The 10732-nt window shown below is 44.4% G+C and overlaps 7 protein-coding genes and 1 non-coding gene across 8 annotated transcripts in view; 3 read left to right on the top strand and 5 right to left on the bottom strand.

The window, feature by feature from the left end:
- The first annotated feature begins 959 nt into the window (after positions 1-959).
- On the top strand, positions 960-2039 carry NAT4 (N-terminal L-serine N(alpha)-acetyltransferase NatD). Its single transcript, XM_020217876.1, has 2 exons — positions 960-1008; positions 1153-2039. The coding sequence occupies exon 2, from the start codon at positions 1294-1296 to the stop codon at positions 1927-1929; it is 636 nt and encodes a 211-aa protein (XP_020071219.1). The 5' UTR covers positions 960-1008; positions 1153-1293; the 3' UTR covers positions 1930-2039.
- Positions 2040-2587: 548 nt separating this feature from the next.
- Positions 2588-4169, bottom strand: CYBJADRAFT_70187 (uncharacterized protein). Its single transcript, XM_020217875.1, has 2 exons — positions 3735-4169; positions 2588-3668 (listed from the first exon to the last, which is right to left on the bottom strand). Exons 1-2 carry the CDS (start codon positions 4082-4084, stop codon positions 2732-2734), a joined length of 1287 nt encoding a protein of 428 aa, XP_020071218.1. The 5' UTR covers positions 4085-4169; the 3' UTR covers positions 2588-2731.
- Positions 4170-4644, bottom strand: CYBJADRAFT_70186 (uncharacterized protein). The gene has a single exon (XM_020217874.1). The coding sequence runs from the start codon at positions 4562-4564 to the stop codon at positions 4256-4258; it is 309 nt and encodes a 102-aa protein (XP_020071217.1). The 5' UTR covers positions 4565-4644; the 3' UTR covers positions 4170-4255.
- Positions 4645-5131, bottom strand: CYBJADRAFT_70185 (uncharacterized protein). Its single transcript, XM_020217873.1, has one exon. It carries the CDS (start codon positions 5038-5040, stop codon positions 4726-4728), a length of 315 nt encoding a protein of 104 aa, XP_020071216.1. The 5' UTR covers positions 5041-5131; the 3' UTR covers positions 4645-4725.
- Positions 5132-5753: 622 nt separating this feature from the next.
- CYBJADRAFT_t77 lies at positions 5754-5824 on the top strand. The gene has a single exon. It is a non-coding gene; the product is annotated as a tRNA-Gly (tRNA).
- Positions 5825-6026: 202 nt separating this feature from the next.
- CYBJADRAFT_166895 (M20 family metallopeptidase) lies at positions 6027-7921 on the bottom strand. The gene has a single exon (XM_020214677.1). It carries the CDS (start codon positions 7816-7818, stop codon positions 6094-6096), a length of 1725 nt encoding a protein of 574 aa, XP_020071215.1. The 5' UTR covers positions 7819-7921; the 3' UTR covers positions 6027-6093.
- Positions 7922-8997: 1076 nt separating this feature from the next.
- Positions 8998-10461, top strand: CYBJADRAFT_161628 (S8 family peptidase; the record flags this gene model as incomplete). The annotated part of the gene is made up of 1 exon (XM_020213625.1): positions 8998-10461. The coding sequence occupies one exon, from the start codon at positions 8998-9000 to the stop codon at positions 10459-10461; it is 1464 nt and encodes a 487-aa protein (XP_020071214.1).
- A 52-nt stretch (positions 10462-10513) lies between these two features.
- Positions 10514-10732, bottom strand: part of DUG1 (metallodipeptidase) — a gene marked incomplete at both ends in the record, with an annotated part of 900 nt that continues 681 nt past the window's right edge. Inside the window, one exon of the mRNA XM_020213624.1 lies at positions 10514-10698. Coding sequence (XP_020071213.1) covers positions 10514-10698 — 185 coding nt within the window. The remainder of the gene's footprint in view (positions 10699-10732) is intronic.

Genomic DNA, 10732 nt, shown 5'->3' with positions numbered 1-10732 from the left:
ACAAGAGCCGGATATACCTATGATGAACTCGTAAACACATAACCATTGAACCAACCTAGAGAGGGAGTTAGGCAAGGAGGATCAATTTTCATCTCTCAGCTCTGATCATTGGCAAATTATAAGAACTAACACAAGTACGCTTTCCTGAGTCTTGTTAACGTCTGATGCTCATACATAAGTTTACAAAGTGATGCTGTCCCCCATTTTAATCGATAGAACGGTTTCTTGAGTCTCGTTCCGAGTTGTGACGAAGAAGCAAGGATGAAGAGCATAGCGGAGCCATGCCCAACCACGAAGTGGTCGCCATAATAGTAAAGGCATATCGTTCGAGGTTTCGGGGAAATTGCAAGCTCTCACCACACACCAATCATGTTCGAGGATAGTTTATACCTACATGAGCGTATATGTACACTGGACGCATAAGATATGTATGATAAAACCTTAGATTCGAGTGACCACTGCAGTGTTCTGCGGAGTATGCATGGACCAGCAACTTTGTGCGGTTGTCTAACGCACATACTCAGTGCAATATACGGCTAGCAACGCAACCCGCAGCTTGTTGTATCATCGGACTATTTCTCGTAAACCAGCAACAATTACAACCAGTTAGGTGGGTTAACACCTTCGCCTTAATCAGCAGGAGTTTCAACATGTAACTTTTAGAGTTGGTGACTCTGACGCTGGGATTCCAACGCTCATACCCACACAGCACACTGCACGTCAGTTGAGAAGGCTTGAAGGCTCCGAGTACATGGGAAGATTTTCCCATGTTGTCAGGTGCACATGATGTGGCCGGAAAAACATTTCGACTGATCAGCCACCAGCACGCAATGGCTGACGATCAAACCAACAACCAAACATGTCCGCAACATCAAATTAAAGTCTTTTGAAAAACGTAGGTGCCTTGAGCTGAATTACGCTTCTTCAATCTGGTTGACGAACACGTTGTGTGTTCGACTTTTGGCTGCTGGCTGCTCTTATCTCTGATATCAACTCATTAATAGTGCCGTATGAGATAACATTTTGGGCTACATCTCTCTATGGTGAAAGTGGGGTTAACTTTTTTTCGCACTTTCTCCGATGACGAGATGGGCATTTTCCAATTTCCATTGATCCATTCTCCAGCCATATCTAATTGTATCAGGTTCAAAGTTATACAGACCAGGAATCCGCAATCCAGATTCGAAAGCCACGCTGGATCCTTGGGAAGTAATCTGTGAGACACAATTGCATTGGTTGTTTATTTATATCCAGGCGCAGGTTTGTGGGTTTGACCATCGTAAAGTTTTGAACATGTCGACATGTGAGCCTTACCAAGATTATCACATTCCAAGTGAAGGTTTAGCGATCTTGAACAACGTCTTCCCCGAAGAGATAGCATCACTGAAGAGACAAGTAAAGACACACCTCAACAATGAGAGTGATACAGACGAGTATACTCAGCTGATGCAATTGACAATTGCTTCTCATTACATCGCTAGAGACGGTCCGGATTGGGCCGAAAAAAAACGTGAAGAGTTGACACTGGAAGGGTTGACGTTTGTCGGTTACTATGACGATTCAAACCAGCTGAAGGCATTCATTACTATACTACTCACCACTGACGATTGGGGACTGGTTCTCTACTTGTACGAAATTCATGTTCACCCTGACTACCATAGCAGGCATATTGGTTCGCAGCTCATAACGAGTTTCCATAAGCTTGCAGTGTTACTGCAACAGTGTGGCACGATGCTCGATTCGAATACATGTGTCTCACATCTCAATTCCACTAAACTCACAGTGTTCAGTGATAATGACAGAGCTGTTCAATGGTATACAAAATTGGGCTATTTGCTAAGCGACGAGTCACCGCAGAACAAAGTCCTGAGGTCTGGAAGAGTTATCAAACCAGCCTATTATATACTCTACAGACCACTTGGCTTATAATGACGTGTAACCATGGCTCGACACAGGTATAGCCCCGGAATTCAACAACATATCCTCATCAGCTTTGTAAATACTGGTTCGTGGTTGGCCTGGATACTTATCTTCGGGACCAGGGTGTTGCGCCAACCGGGATCTCTTTGATTACGTAAGCTGTATGCGATGTATTACATAATATGGGAGGGGAGACAGAAAAAACTCCTCGACCGAAATTTTAAGGGATTCCCGTATAAACAGTTAACGCCAAACTTCATCTCGACAATACAAGACCTGGATAAAGGAGAACGAACATGCGTTACACTCAGCTTCTAAGATCTGCCAGCCATGGTCCAAGATACATTCGTCACGCTCCACCTTTACCACCAAACGTCAGCACTGCGTCCAAGGTGATTTCCAAGACCATTGGTGCCATCTCCATATTCTGGATTCTCTACAAAATCAAGGAGGACGGTATGGTTATGATTGTGAGTGAATTGATTACCCTGGTTTCCTCTTCGTTATTTTTGGCTCGATACTAACGTAATCGCTTTAGGGATTGAAACATCCATGGGATCACTGATATCTTCAAGAAGAGATGTAATCTCGTTCTGGACGATGGCATCCACGTTATTTTATTTATTTACGCTTTTATTTATTCAACAGATATACATAAAATCTACATTCTGCAAAGCCCTGTAATATATGTGTAGTTCAAGTGTGTATTATAGATTAAATGGTTGAAAAGAATAGCCGAACTTTGGTACTGTATTTGAATAGTATCTGTGTTGTATGCATGGTTCTACTGTGGAGTTTGGTTAATTGATGGTCAACGCTTGGGATAGTTGCCTCTTGTTCCTCGACCACGGGACCCATTCCCTGTGGATCCACCGTATCCTCCTCTTCTGAAGCCCGAGTTTATTCTCTCTCTAACCTCCTGTCCGGATCTTTTGAATGTGAAATCAAACCCTTGAGCGTTAGCTTCGAACTTCATGCGTCCATTTTGATAGGCAAGAACCATAGATCCAATAGTAACATCACACAAGTTAAAATGCCATTGGTTTTGAAATGCAAGGTAATACATGTCACTCTGAAGCCTGATGGTGTTTGAGTTAACGTCTCTTTTGTTGAAGGAGAGTGCCAACGGTATGATATCCTGATCCTTTGAGTTAATCACAGGAATACGATCAAAACATGTCAGTGCAGTGCTCAATAAGTCTTGGAGACGGGGTTCACTCTCAACAACTTTCTCAATGGTGTTCTGAACCTGAACCCAGATTGAGGATAACTGTGAACGAGCATCACTGAATTTCAATTTATAGAATTCAAAATTTGGACATATGCTAAGCTCGTTAAAAGATGACGGATAGAGGAAGTGTAGTCCATTGGATATGGTGTAATCCATCTTGAGGAACACACTGAGATGAGCCAATAGTCCTTCACGGGACGGTGATGGATGTGACAGCATTATTTTTACCTGGGTCTTTTGAGAGTTGTTCTCCACGGTCTTGATGAATTCTCCAATCTGCAACATTGTAATCCAAACGTTACCAGGATCACCAGCAACAGGGGTGAAATTGTGCCTCTGTTCTGCCGTGATGTACTTGTTGAGTTCATTGTCAAAAGTTCCATGGTGGAAGAGCTTTTGATACGACAAGCTGCCACCTATTCCACATAAAAAGAGATCCAATTCTGAGTCCAGCTTGATCACTGCCGTGGTGCTTTCATCCAATATGGTGAGGTTTGGAATCGAGTACACTCCAAGCCTGAACTTGTTCAGCACAGTTGAGTCTTCAACCATGCCGTAGATGGTATACACAGGTACATTCAGCCTCTTTTCTCCACGCACGTAGTCCATAACTTCACTCACTTTACGCCCACGCAGCAGATCTCTCAACGCCTGAACGTCGTGGTCCACGTACTCGCCGTTGGCCCTTGACAGCTCACTAATCTTATCAACAAGCTCCTGGTCCAGCAACGGGGAGAACGCCACAATGTGCCGCAAATAGCTCTCATGGATCTTATCCACACTGTTCTCGTCGAAGAAGCCAAACGACCCCGTGTGCACAATGACATCTGCTCTGTACTGGACAGCAAGTTCGTTCAACAACGATAAATGACCACGGATTTCAGCAAGACACAGGATTCTGGTGCCGCCATGGGATATCAGTTGAGGCTCCATGGTCCTTGCACGTAGATGTGTCGATACACGTGTGCGTGTATGCCTTTCAAGAGTCTCTCAGAGAGAATAGCAGACGTGTATATGTCGTCCAAGGTATCCGCAATCCTATCACAATGGCAAGGTCCCTGTGTCCCTAGTTTCCCTGTGCTGTATAGTCGAATGGCCAATTGATCACCACTTTCTTAAACCAAACAGAAAAAAAAACACGCACATGCACACTTCTCGAGAAGACACACACAATGCCACACTTTGGTTAATCTTATGTATCTGACTCCAGCTGAAGTCCTTCAAACCGTGATTGTATACGTTGGAAAATGGTGAATCCATGGCGAGTGTTTTTTTCGAAGCGGCTAGCTTAGTCAGAGGCCAGAAGAGGGAAAATTTATCATGGCCAGGATGAAAGGGGAAATAATCGCGGCCGCACAGAAAGAAAAACAAAACAAGCCAGCAGCTGGTGATTGATAATGGTGTGGTGATCATTGGTTGCCGGTGCGACGGTGGAGGGAAACTCGTTCACAGTGCTTGGTCACAGTGCTTGGTCACGAGAAGAGTCAGTACCTGGGAGTTGAATCAGAGGGTCCATGATGTGATGCATTTCTTTGGGTGTAGTGATGTCCACGGTCCCGAAACAAGCAACAGGGCTACTCTCTGGCTGCGGTTGATGCGTCTTGTGATATACCAAGTTGGTTGGACCAACAACAGGAAGCTGGGGGGGGGGTGCTCAGGGGGTCAGGTTTGGAGAGGTGTGGTTTGTTCTGTTTCCCGTAAATGGTGGTTGTAGGAGGGTGCACAGGGAGCGTACACGGAGTCGATGTATGGGGCTGTGTGGCTTTTATCCTGGGCGTGTTGTTGTTGTTGTTGTTGTTGTTGTTGTGCTTTCTATTTCTGCATTTAAAGTCTGATATTGCAGGCGCTTTGCCTATCGGTTCCTGGGCCCGTTGCTCTGGCGATTTCATTGTTGAAGATGTTTAAACGGTTCATCAGTTCCACCGCTTTTACACCAGTGTCGTCTCGTCAGATGAAGATGACGCCAATTACAGTTCGTCAACCCCACCAGCTACACGAGCTGCAATTGGCGAGGGCCAATGCGATGTGTCGACAAAGTTACTGTTGATTCAGCTTTTGCTGACACTGCAGTTCAAGCCTTAGAGAGATGACATATTACCGTTACAGCAGTACCGGACATGCCCTCTGCAAATAATCCACAGACTGTTGGAGGGAACGGGGGTTCATCAGAGTTTGGTCTCCAGAAGGAACCATACGAATGATAATAAAACAAAGAGGTCTCTGCCATTGACCATAGACATAGGCTGGGTGCATTTCTATGCTTTAAACCCCACACATGAGCCAACATCTATCTCAAGTAATGGGCCACCTGTTAATCCTCACCTGCGAGTCTCCATCGTCTGACTTCTTACAGCAATTGTGACTATGAGCATTGGAAACTTAGGTAGTTTTACGTCTCTGTTGCAAGCTTTATGGTTGCATTGAACAATGGAATCATCAGAATCATCAGAACAAGCACTGTTAACCGTGATATCTTTCGCAAAATAAAGAGACAATATGTGTTTTGATCATAATTGTATCCTGTTTAGAGGTTACGACAGTGGAGAGTTGCAGTATATCATCTCGGTGGGTTGAAAGCGTGAAATATCGATTTCAACAAGAAGCGCGAGTGGTTTAGCGGTAAAATTCCAAGTTGCCATCTTGGAGCCCCCGGTTCGACTCCGGGCTCGCGCATTTATTTTTTTTTGAATTTTTGAGTCTCGTTCAAAATCAAGAAAGTGAGTTGCAACGTAATAGCCATAGTCACACACACATTGGCTTGACTCTCTAGATCAATGGACCAGTGTAAAAGGTGGAAATGTCAATTGACAATTATTGCAAGTTGACCAAGGTGTCTGTTTTCTCGGAATGTCTCTCTACGAAGCAGTGGCATTCACACTGTGAAGTATTTATCATAAACTAGCATTAGCCATATACTGAACTCCTCAACCTTCGTTTCTAGATCACTCGTTGACTGACTGGATGAACTCGTAAACAAACAATTGAATAAATAGGTGGTCGTCTAGTGTGGTGTATTCATTTACGCTGTGAATGTGGGTTTTGACGAGCTCTGTGGTGCTAAACATGAATCTGTAGATGTTATCTGTCAACGGCCAATAGTAACGTGTATCAGTATTGCCGGTCATCAGAGTACCAGCAACGACTGATGGCTTCTCCAAGTCTGGATGGATATAGTCTTCAACAATGTGTTTAATGGAACCTGAGAATTTAGTCCAGACCTCACCTTCTCTAGGAGAGACCTTAGCAGGCTCAAGACCTTCTCCAGCATTTAAAACAAAATAACCATTCTCCGTTTTTGGTAATATCTCTTCATCATTCAAAAGTATTCCCAAGTTGTACTCTTTAGATAGGACCTTTATATCGCTTAAAACCTGTTCAATTGTCTCATTAACCGAGGACTCAACGTTAATACGGTGATTGATAACAAATGAAACAAATTCAGGCAATGCATTCGATTTGATTCCACCATTGATAATGTCAATGGCCTGTGTGGTTTTAACAGAAGAAGAGGTAACAGGGTCCTCAGATAAATACTTGACAACTTCTGCATTTGACTTTGTATCATATCCTGCTTTGAAGATATGTTTCTTCAGTTGCTTGTCAAAGACATTGGTATGTTCAGCCAGGCACTGTAAGTAGTGTAGAACAGGGTTTCTAGGACCGAGACTTGCTTTGAAAGGGTGATCTTCGATATAGCTGATAAGTTTTGAAACCAAACCAATGTTAGTATGTGGAGGAGGCACCGAGGAGTGTCCTCCAGGTGTGGTTAGGGAAATTTCCAAGTTAATGGATCCCTTTTCACCAATAGCAACAACGGTAATGGCTCGATCATCGACAATCTCAACAGTACCAACACCTTCGTCCACTAGAGCGTAGAAGGAGTCCTCTCCATAACGCTCATTCAGCACACCAGCCAAAGATTTAGCACCAAATTCACCACCACGTTCCTCATCAACCCCGAATGACAGTACTATTGTTCTCTTTGGTTGGAATCCTTCAGAGAGCAACTTCTCCACTGCAGCTAAATCAGCAATGAGAAGAGGCTTATCGTCTGATGAGCCTCGTCCCCAGATTCTCTCGCCGTCAAAATGACCGCTGAAAGGTGGATACTTCCAGTCCTTTAAAGTAGGCTCGAGGACTGGCACAACATCCTGATGCGCAGTCAGTAGCAAGGGCTTCAAGTTTGGATCTGAGCCCTCCCACGTGTAGAGTAAGCCGAATACGTTAACCTTTTCAAGTCTCAACCGGCTATGAACTAGTGGGAAAGACTTTTCCAAGTGATTGTGGAACCGTGTGAAGTTGGTCCAAGCTTCGGGGTGAGTGTTGGGGTCTGGCATATGATCTTGGACTACTGTTGAGATCTTAACAGCGCCGGCAAATATCTCCAATGATTTGTTTCTCGAGGCGTAGTTGAACAGGATCTCATCAGTTGAAGAACGATCTTCATAAAACGATAGTGGGCGTATTGTTTCACCAACAGGACAGCTTTCAGCCGGCTGCGACTTGAAGCTTGAAGCAACCTGGCTCTTGACAAGCTGACTAACACCCCAGGTTCCAACACTGATGATGCCCAGTGTTGCTAGGGCAGCGATTTTACCCCAGTTTGAAGTGCGTTTCGGCTTGACAGGTTCTCCTGCACCATCTTCATCTGTGAGGTAGATTCTCATTTTGACAATACAGTATAATACAGTCTTGATCTAGGAGGCATAAGGAGAAGAAGATACGAGAGCGGAACCCAGGAAACTGAGAGCCTTTTATATCGACAGTGAGAAGGAGAGAGGATAGAGACATGGCAATGGTAGTATTTCCCAATATGGACTCAATGCCGGATCTTACAGGGGAAAGCCTAGCGCGTAAACAGGACATGACGTAGCGTGCTTAGTGTGCTCTTCGGGGTTCAGCTTATATTATATTCTAGTTATATCGACGTCACTATATATCCTTCACTATATTCGATGTTATAGTGTTCCTTTCACCAGTGTGGCTAAATAGATCTAAAGATATGATAATGACAATAAGAATAATCTTAATAAGAATAATCTTAATAACAATAATCTTAATAACAATATAATCCAAAATATAGAATAAAAGTGCTCTCTCTTTCTAAATAGAAAGAAGGAGCAAATACAATGGCTCAAAGAGCTCCTTTTAAACCATTGAGGAAACACTTCTCAAATCCTGTAGATTTGCATCACGTATTGCTTTTACATTCAAAGCTGCTACAACAACAATTTTGTAGCCGGTATAATCAGACGATAATTCCGAATCCTAATCCGAAGGTCGGATATCACATTAGCGACGAATGAAGGCGCCCTTTCTCGCTCAAGCAAGGTATACACACTCGTATACAACTTATCATCAGTATAAGATACACTGGCTTAGAGTCCATGTGGTACACCATCTTCAAACGTGTGCTTACGGTGGTTCACTTGGCTGTTCAAAGGTGCAGTGCTCGGTGTTATACTAAAGCCCGATCGAACTTTATTTGGTGGGCATAACTCCCCGTCTCAGTGAATGGTTTAAGGCTACAAAGCGATGTAAACAGATGAGGGCTCCAGGAGCCATGGATTATGTTTGATTATACGAACTGTAGCAACACACACACACAGAGAGAGAGAGTGTGTGTGTGTGTCGCTAACAGCTGCCAGTTCCACAAAGCCGTAGTGAGCCCAGGCTACAACACAAAAGTGTCCTCCAGGTAATCTTGTGTAGATCAACTAGTGACTTTAGCCTAAACACCACTACTTTTAGATAAGAGCTATTCATATCTGCCGCTATATTGCCAATTCGTCGCTTTCCATTTATTGCTTATCACAAATCAGAGCCAACTCTGAAACATAGTCACCATGAGATTCTTCAATATTATGATGTCAGGCACAGTTTTGATGAGCTCCATGGCTTCTGCCGGGTTCTTTGTCCAATTGAAGACGCCAGCAACCCTCGAGAAGCTCTTAGCACAGGACGACTCACTCAAAGCAAGCTCTCATGTCCGGCCATTCATCCAGAAGGTGTTTTCTTTTGGCGATTTTGAAGGGTTTTCAGGAAACTTCTCTAAACTGATGGTGAGAAGGTTGATCAAGAACGATTTGGTCAAGAACATCGTCAGAGATACAACAGTCAATGTGTTTGGTACAATTTCCCACGATTATAGAGAAGTCTCTGATACTGAGCTCACCACCTTCCAGGCAGACCCCTGGGATGGTTTTGGAACCCAGACAATGGCTCCTAGGCATTTGGCCTCGCTTTCAAGACAAGGCTCACTTCCTTTCAACGAGACTGTCAACTACTATTACGACCCAAAGCACCAAGGACAGGACGTCACAGTGTACGTCATCGACACTGGGGTCTTCAAAGACCACCCAGAGTTTGGTGGTCGGGTCTTGGAACAGAAAACGTTTGTTGGTGGAGACGTTGGTGATAATAACGGGCATGGAACGCACGTTGCTGGTGTTGTTGCTTCAAGGACATTTGGTGTTGCTAAGAAGGCAAACATCGTGGATCTCAAAGTCTTGGACCCTAGAGGGTCTGGTTCACTCACAAACGTCTTGGCTGCCATTGAATATGCCTGTAAGAGGAGGGCTGAGAGCAATACTAAAGGTATTATAAACCTTTCTCTTGGTTCGCTCAAGAACAATGTATTGAATGCAGCTATTGAAGCAGCATCACACAGTGGGATGGTTATCGTTGCAGCTGCTGGCAACTTTGCAAGTGATTCTTGCCGTGCTAGTCCTGCGAGTGCAGAAGGTGTCATCTCAGTTGGTGCCTTTGACGACAAGACAGATGAGATGGCATCCTTCACAAACCATGGGCCTTGCATCGACGTCCTCGCCAGTGGTGTTGACGTGTTCAGTGTTAGCCATAATGAACTTGAAATCCCCGCAGTTATGAGTGGTACCTCGATGAGTGCTCCAGCTATCTCTGGGCTCGCTGCGGTGTTGCTAAGCCAAGGTGTTGAGCCTCGTGAGATCAAGGGGAAGCTCATCGAGTACAGCAGATGTAACAGGATCAAAAATACCATCCACAAGACTCCAAACAGAGCTGCTTTCAACGGTGTCAATCGAGACGACGATGAGTATCCGCAGTCTTCTATGTACAACCCTAGTATTCATGGAATACAAGCTCAGCCGGTATATTCGAAGGTTGAAGGGCAATCGCAAGACAACATGAGCAGTGACACTGTATTTGCAGCATCAGAAGATTCCGACTCTGATAGGGATGATATTCCACAAGAGTTTGATGTTCCAGATGGTCAGTACTTATACCGTAGAGAGCAGCCAGCTGGCTCTAGCAGCAAGTTGATCTGGGTTTAGGCCTACACTTTTCCATGGGGGCTCAATAAATATTGTATTTCACTGGATGATGTTATTTGGAGCCTTGAGCGTAGTAGTGCAAGTAAGCAGACAGAGTCTTTGTACCTTCGATGTAGTTGGAGATATCCAGCTTTTCGTTTGTTGAGTGAGCACCATCATCACCTCTACCCACAGGCAACAATAAAACAGATGTCTTCAGTTCCTTTTCAAAGGTCAAAGTGATAGGGATGGACCCACCTTCTCTTGTGAGGTCAGGCTCCACTCCCCAAAC

Source organism: Cyberlindnera jadinii, assembly GCF_001661405.1.
Source record: "Cyberlindnera jadinii NRRL Y-1542 unplaced genomic scaffold CYBJAscaffold_4, whole genome shotgun sequence".
NCBI classification, from domain to species: domain Eukaryota; kingdom Fungi; phylum Ascomycota; class Saccharomycetes; order Phaffomycetales; family Wickerhamomycetaceae; genus Williopsis; species Williopsis jadinii.
This window is presented reverse-complemented; position numbering and strand designations above follow the sequence as displayed.

What these genes read in the sequence shown, in the direction of transcription:
- NAT4 (XM_020217876.1), top strand. Translation starts at nt 1,294, where the DNA reads ATGTCGACATGTGAGCCTTACCAAGATTATCACATTCCAAGTGAAGGT.
- CYBJADRAFT_70187 (XM_020217875.1), bottom strand. Translation starts at nt 4,084, where the DNA reads ATGGAGCCTCAACTGATATCCCATGGCGGCACCAGAATCCTGTGTCTT. An exon ending in TACGTGCGTGGAGAAAAGAG is followed by an intron (nt 3,669 to 3,734) that starts GCTGAATGTACC and finishes GAACAAGTTCAG; the next exon opens with GCTTGGAGTGTACTCGATTC.
- CYBJADRAFT_70186 (XM_020217874.1), bottom strand. Translation starts at nt 4,564, where the DNA reads ATGATCACCACACCATTATCAATCACCAGCTGCTGGCTTGTTTTGTTT.
- CYBJADRAFT_70185 (XM_020217873.1), bottom strand. Translation starts at nt 5,040, where the DNA reads ATGAAATCGCCAGAGCAACGGGCCCAGGAACCGATAGGCAAAGCGCCT.
- CYBJADRAFT_166895 (XM_020214677.1), bottom strand. Translation starts at nt 7,818, where the DNA reads ATGAGAATCTACCTCACAGATGAAGATGGTGCAGGAGAACCTGTCAAG.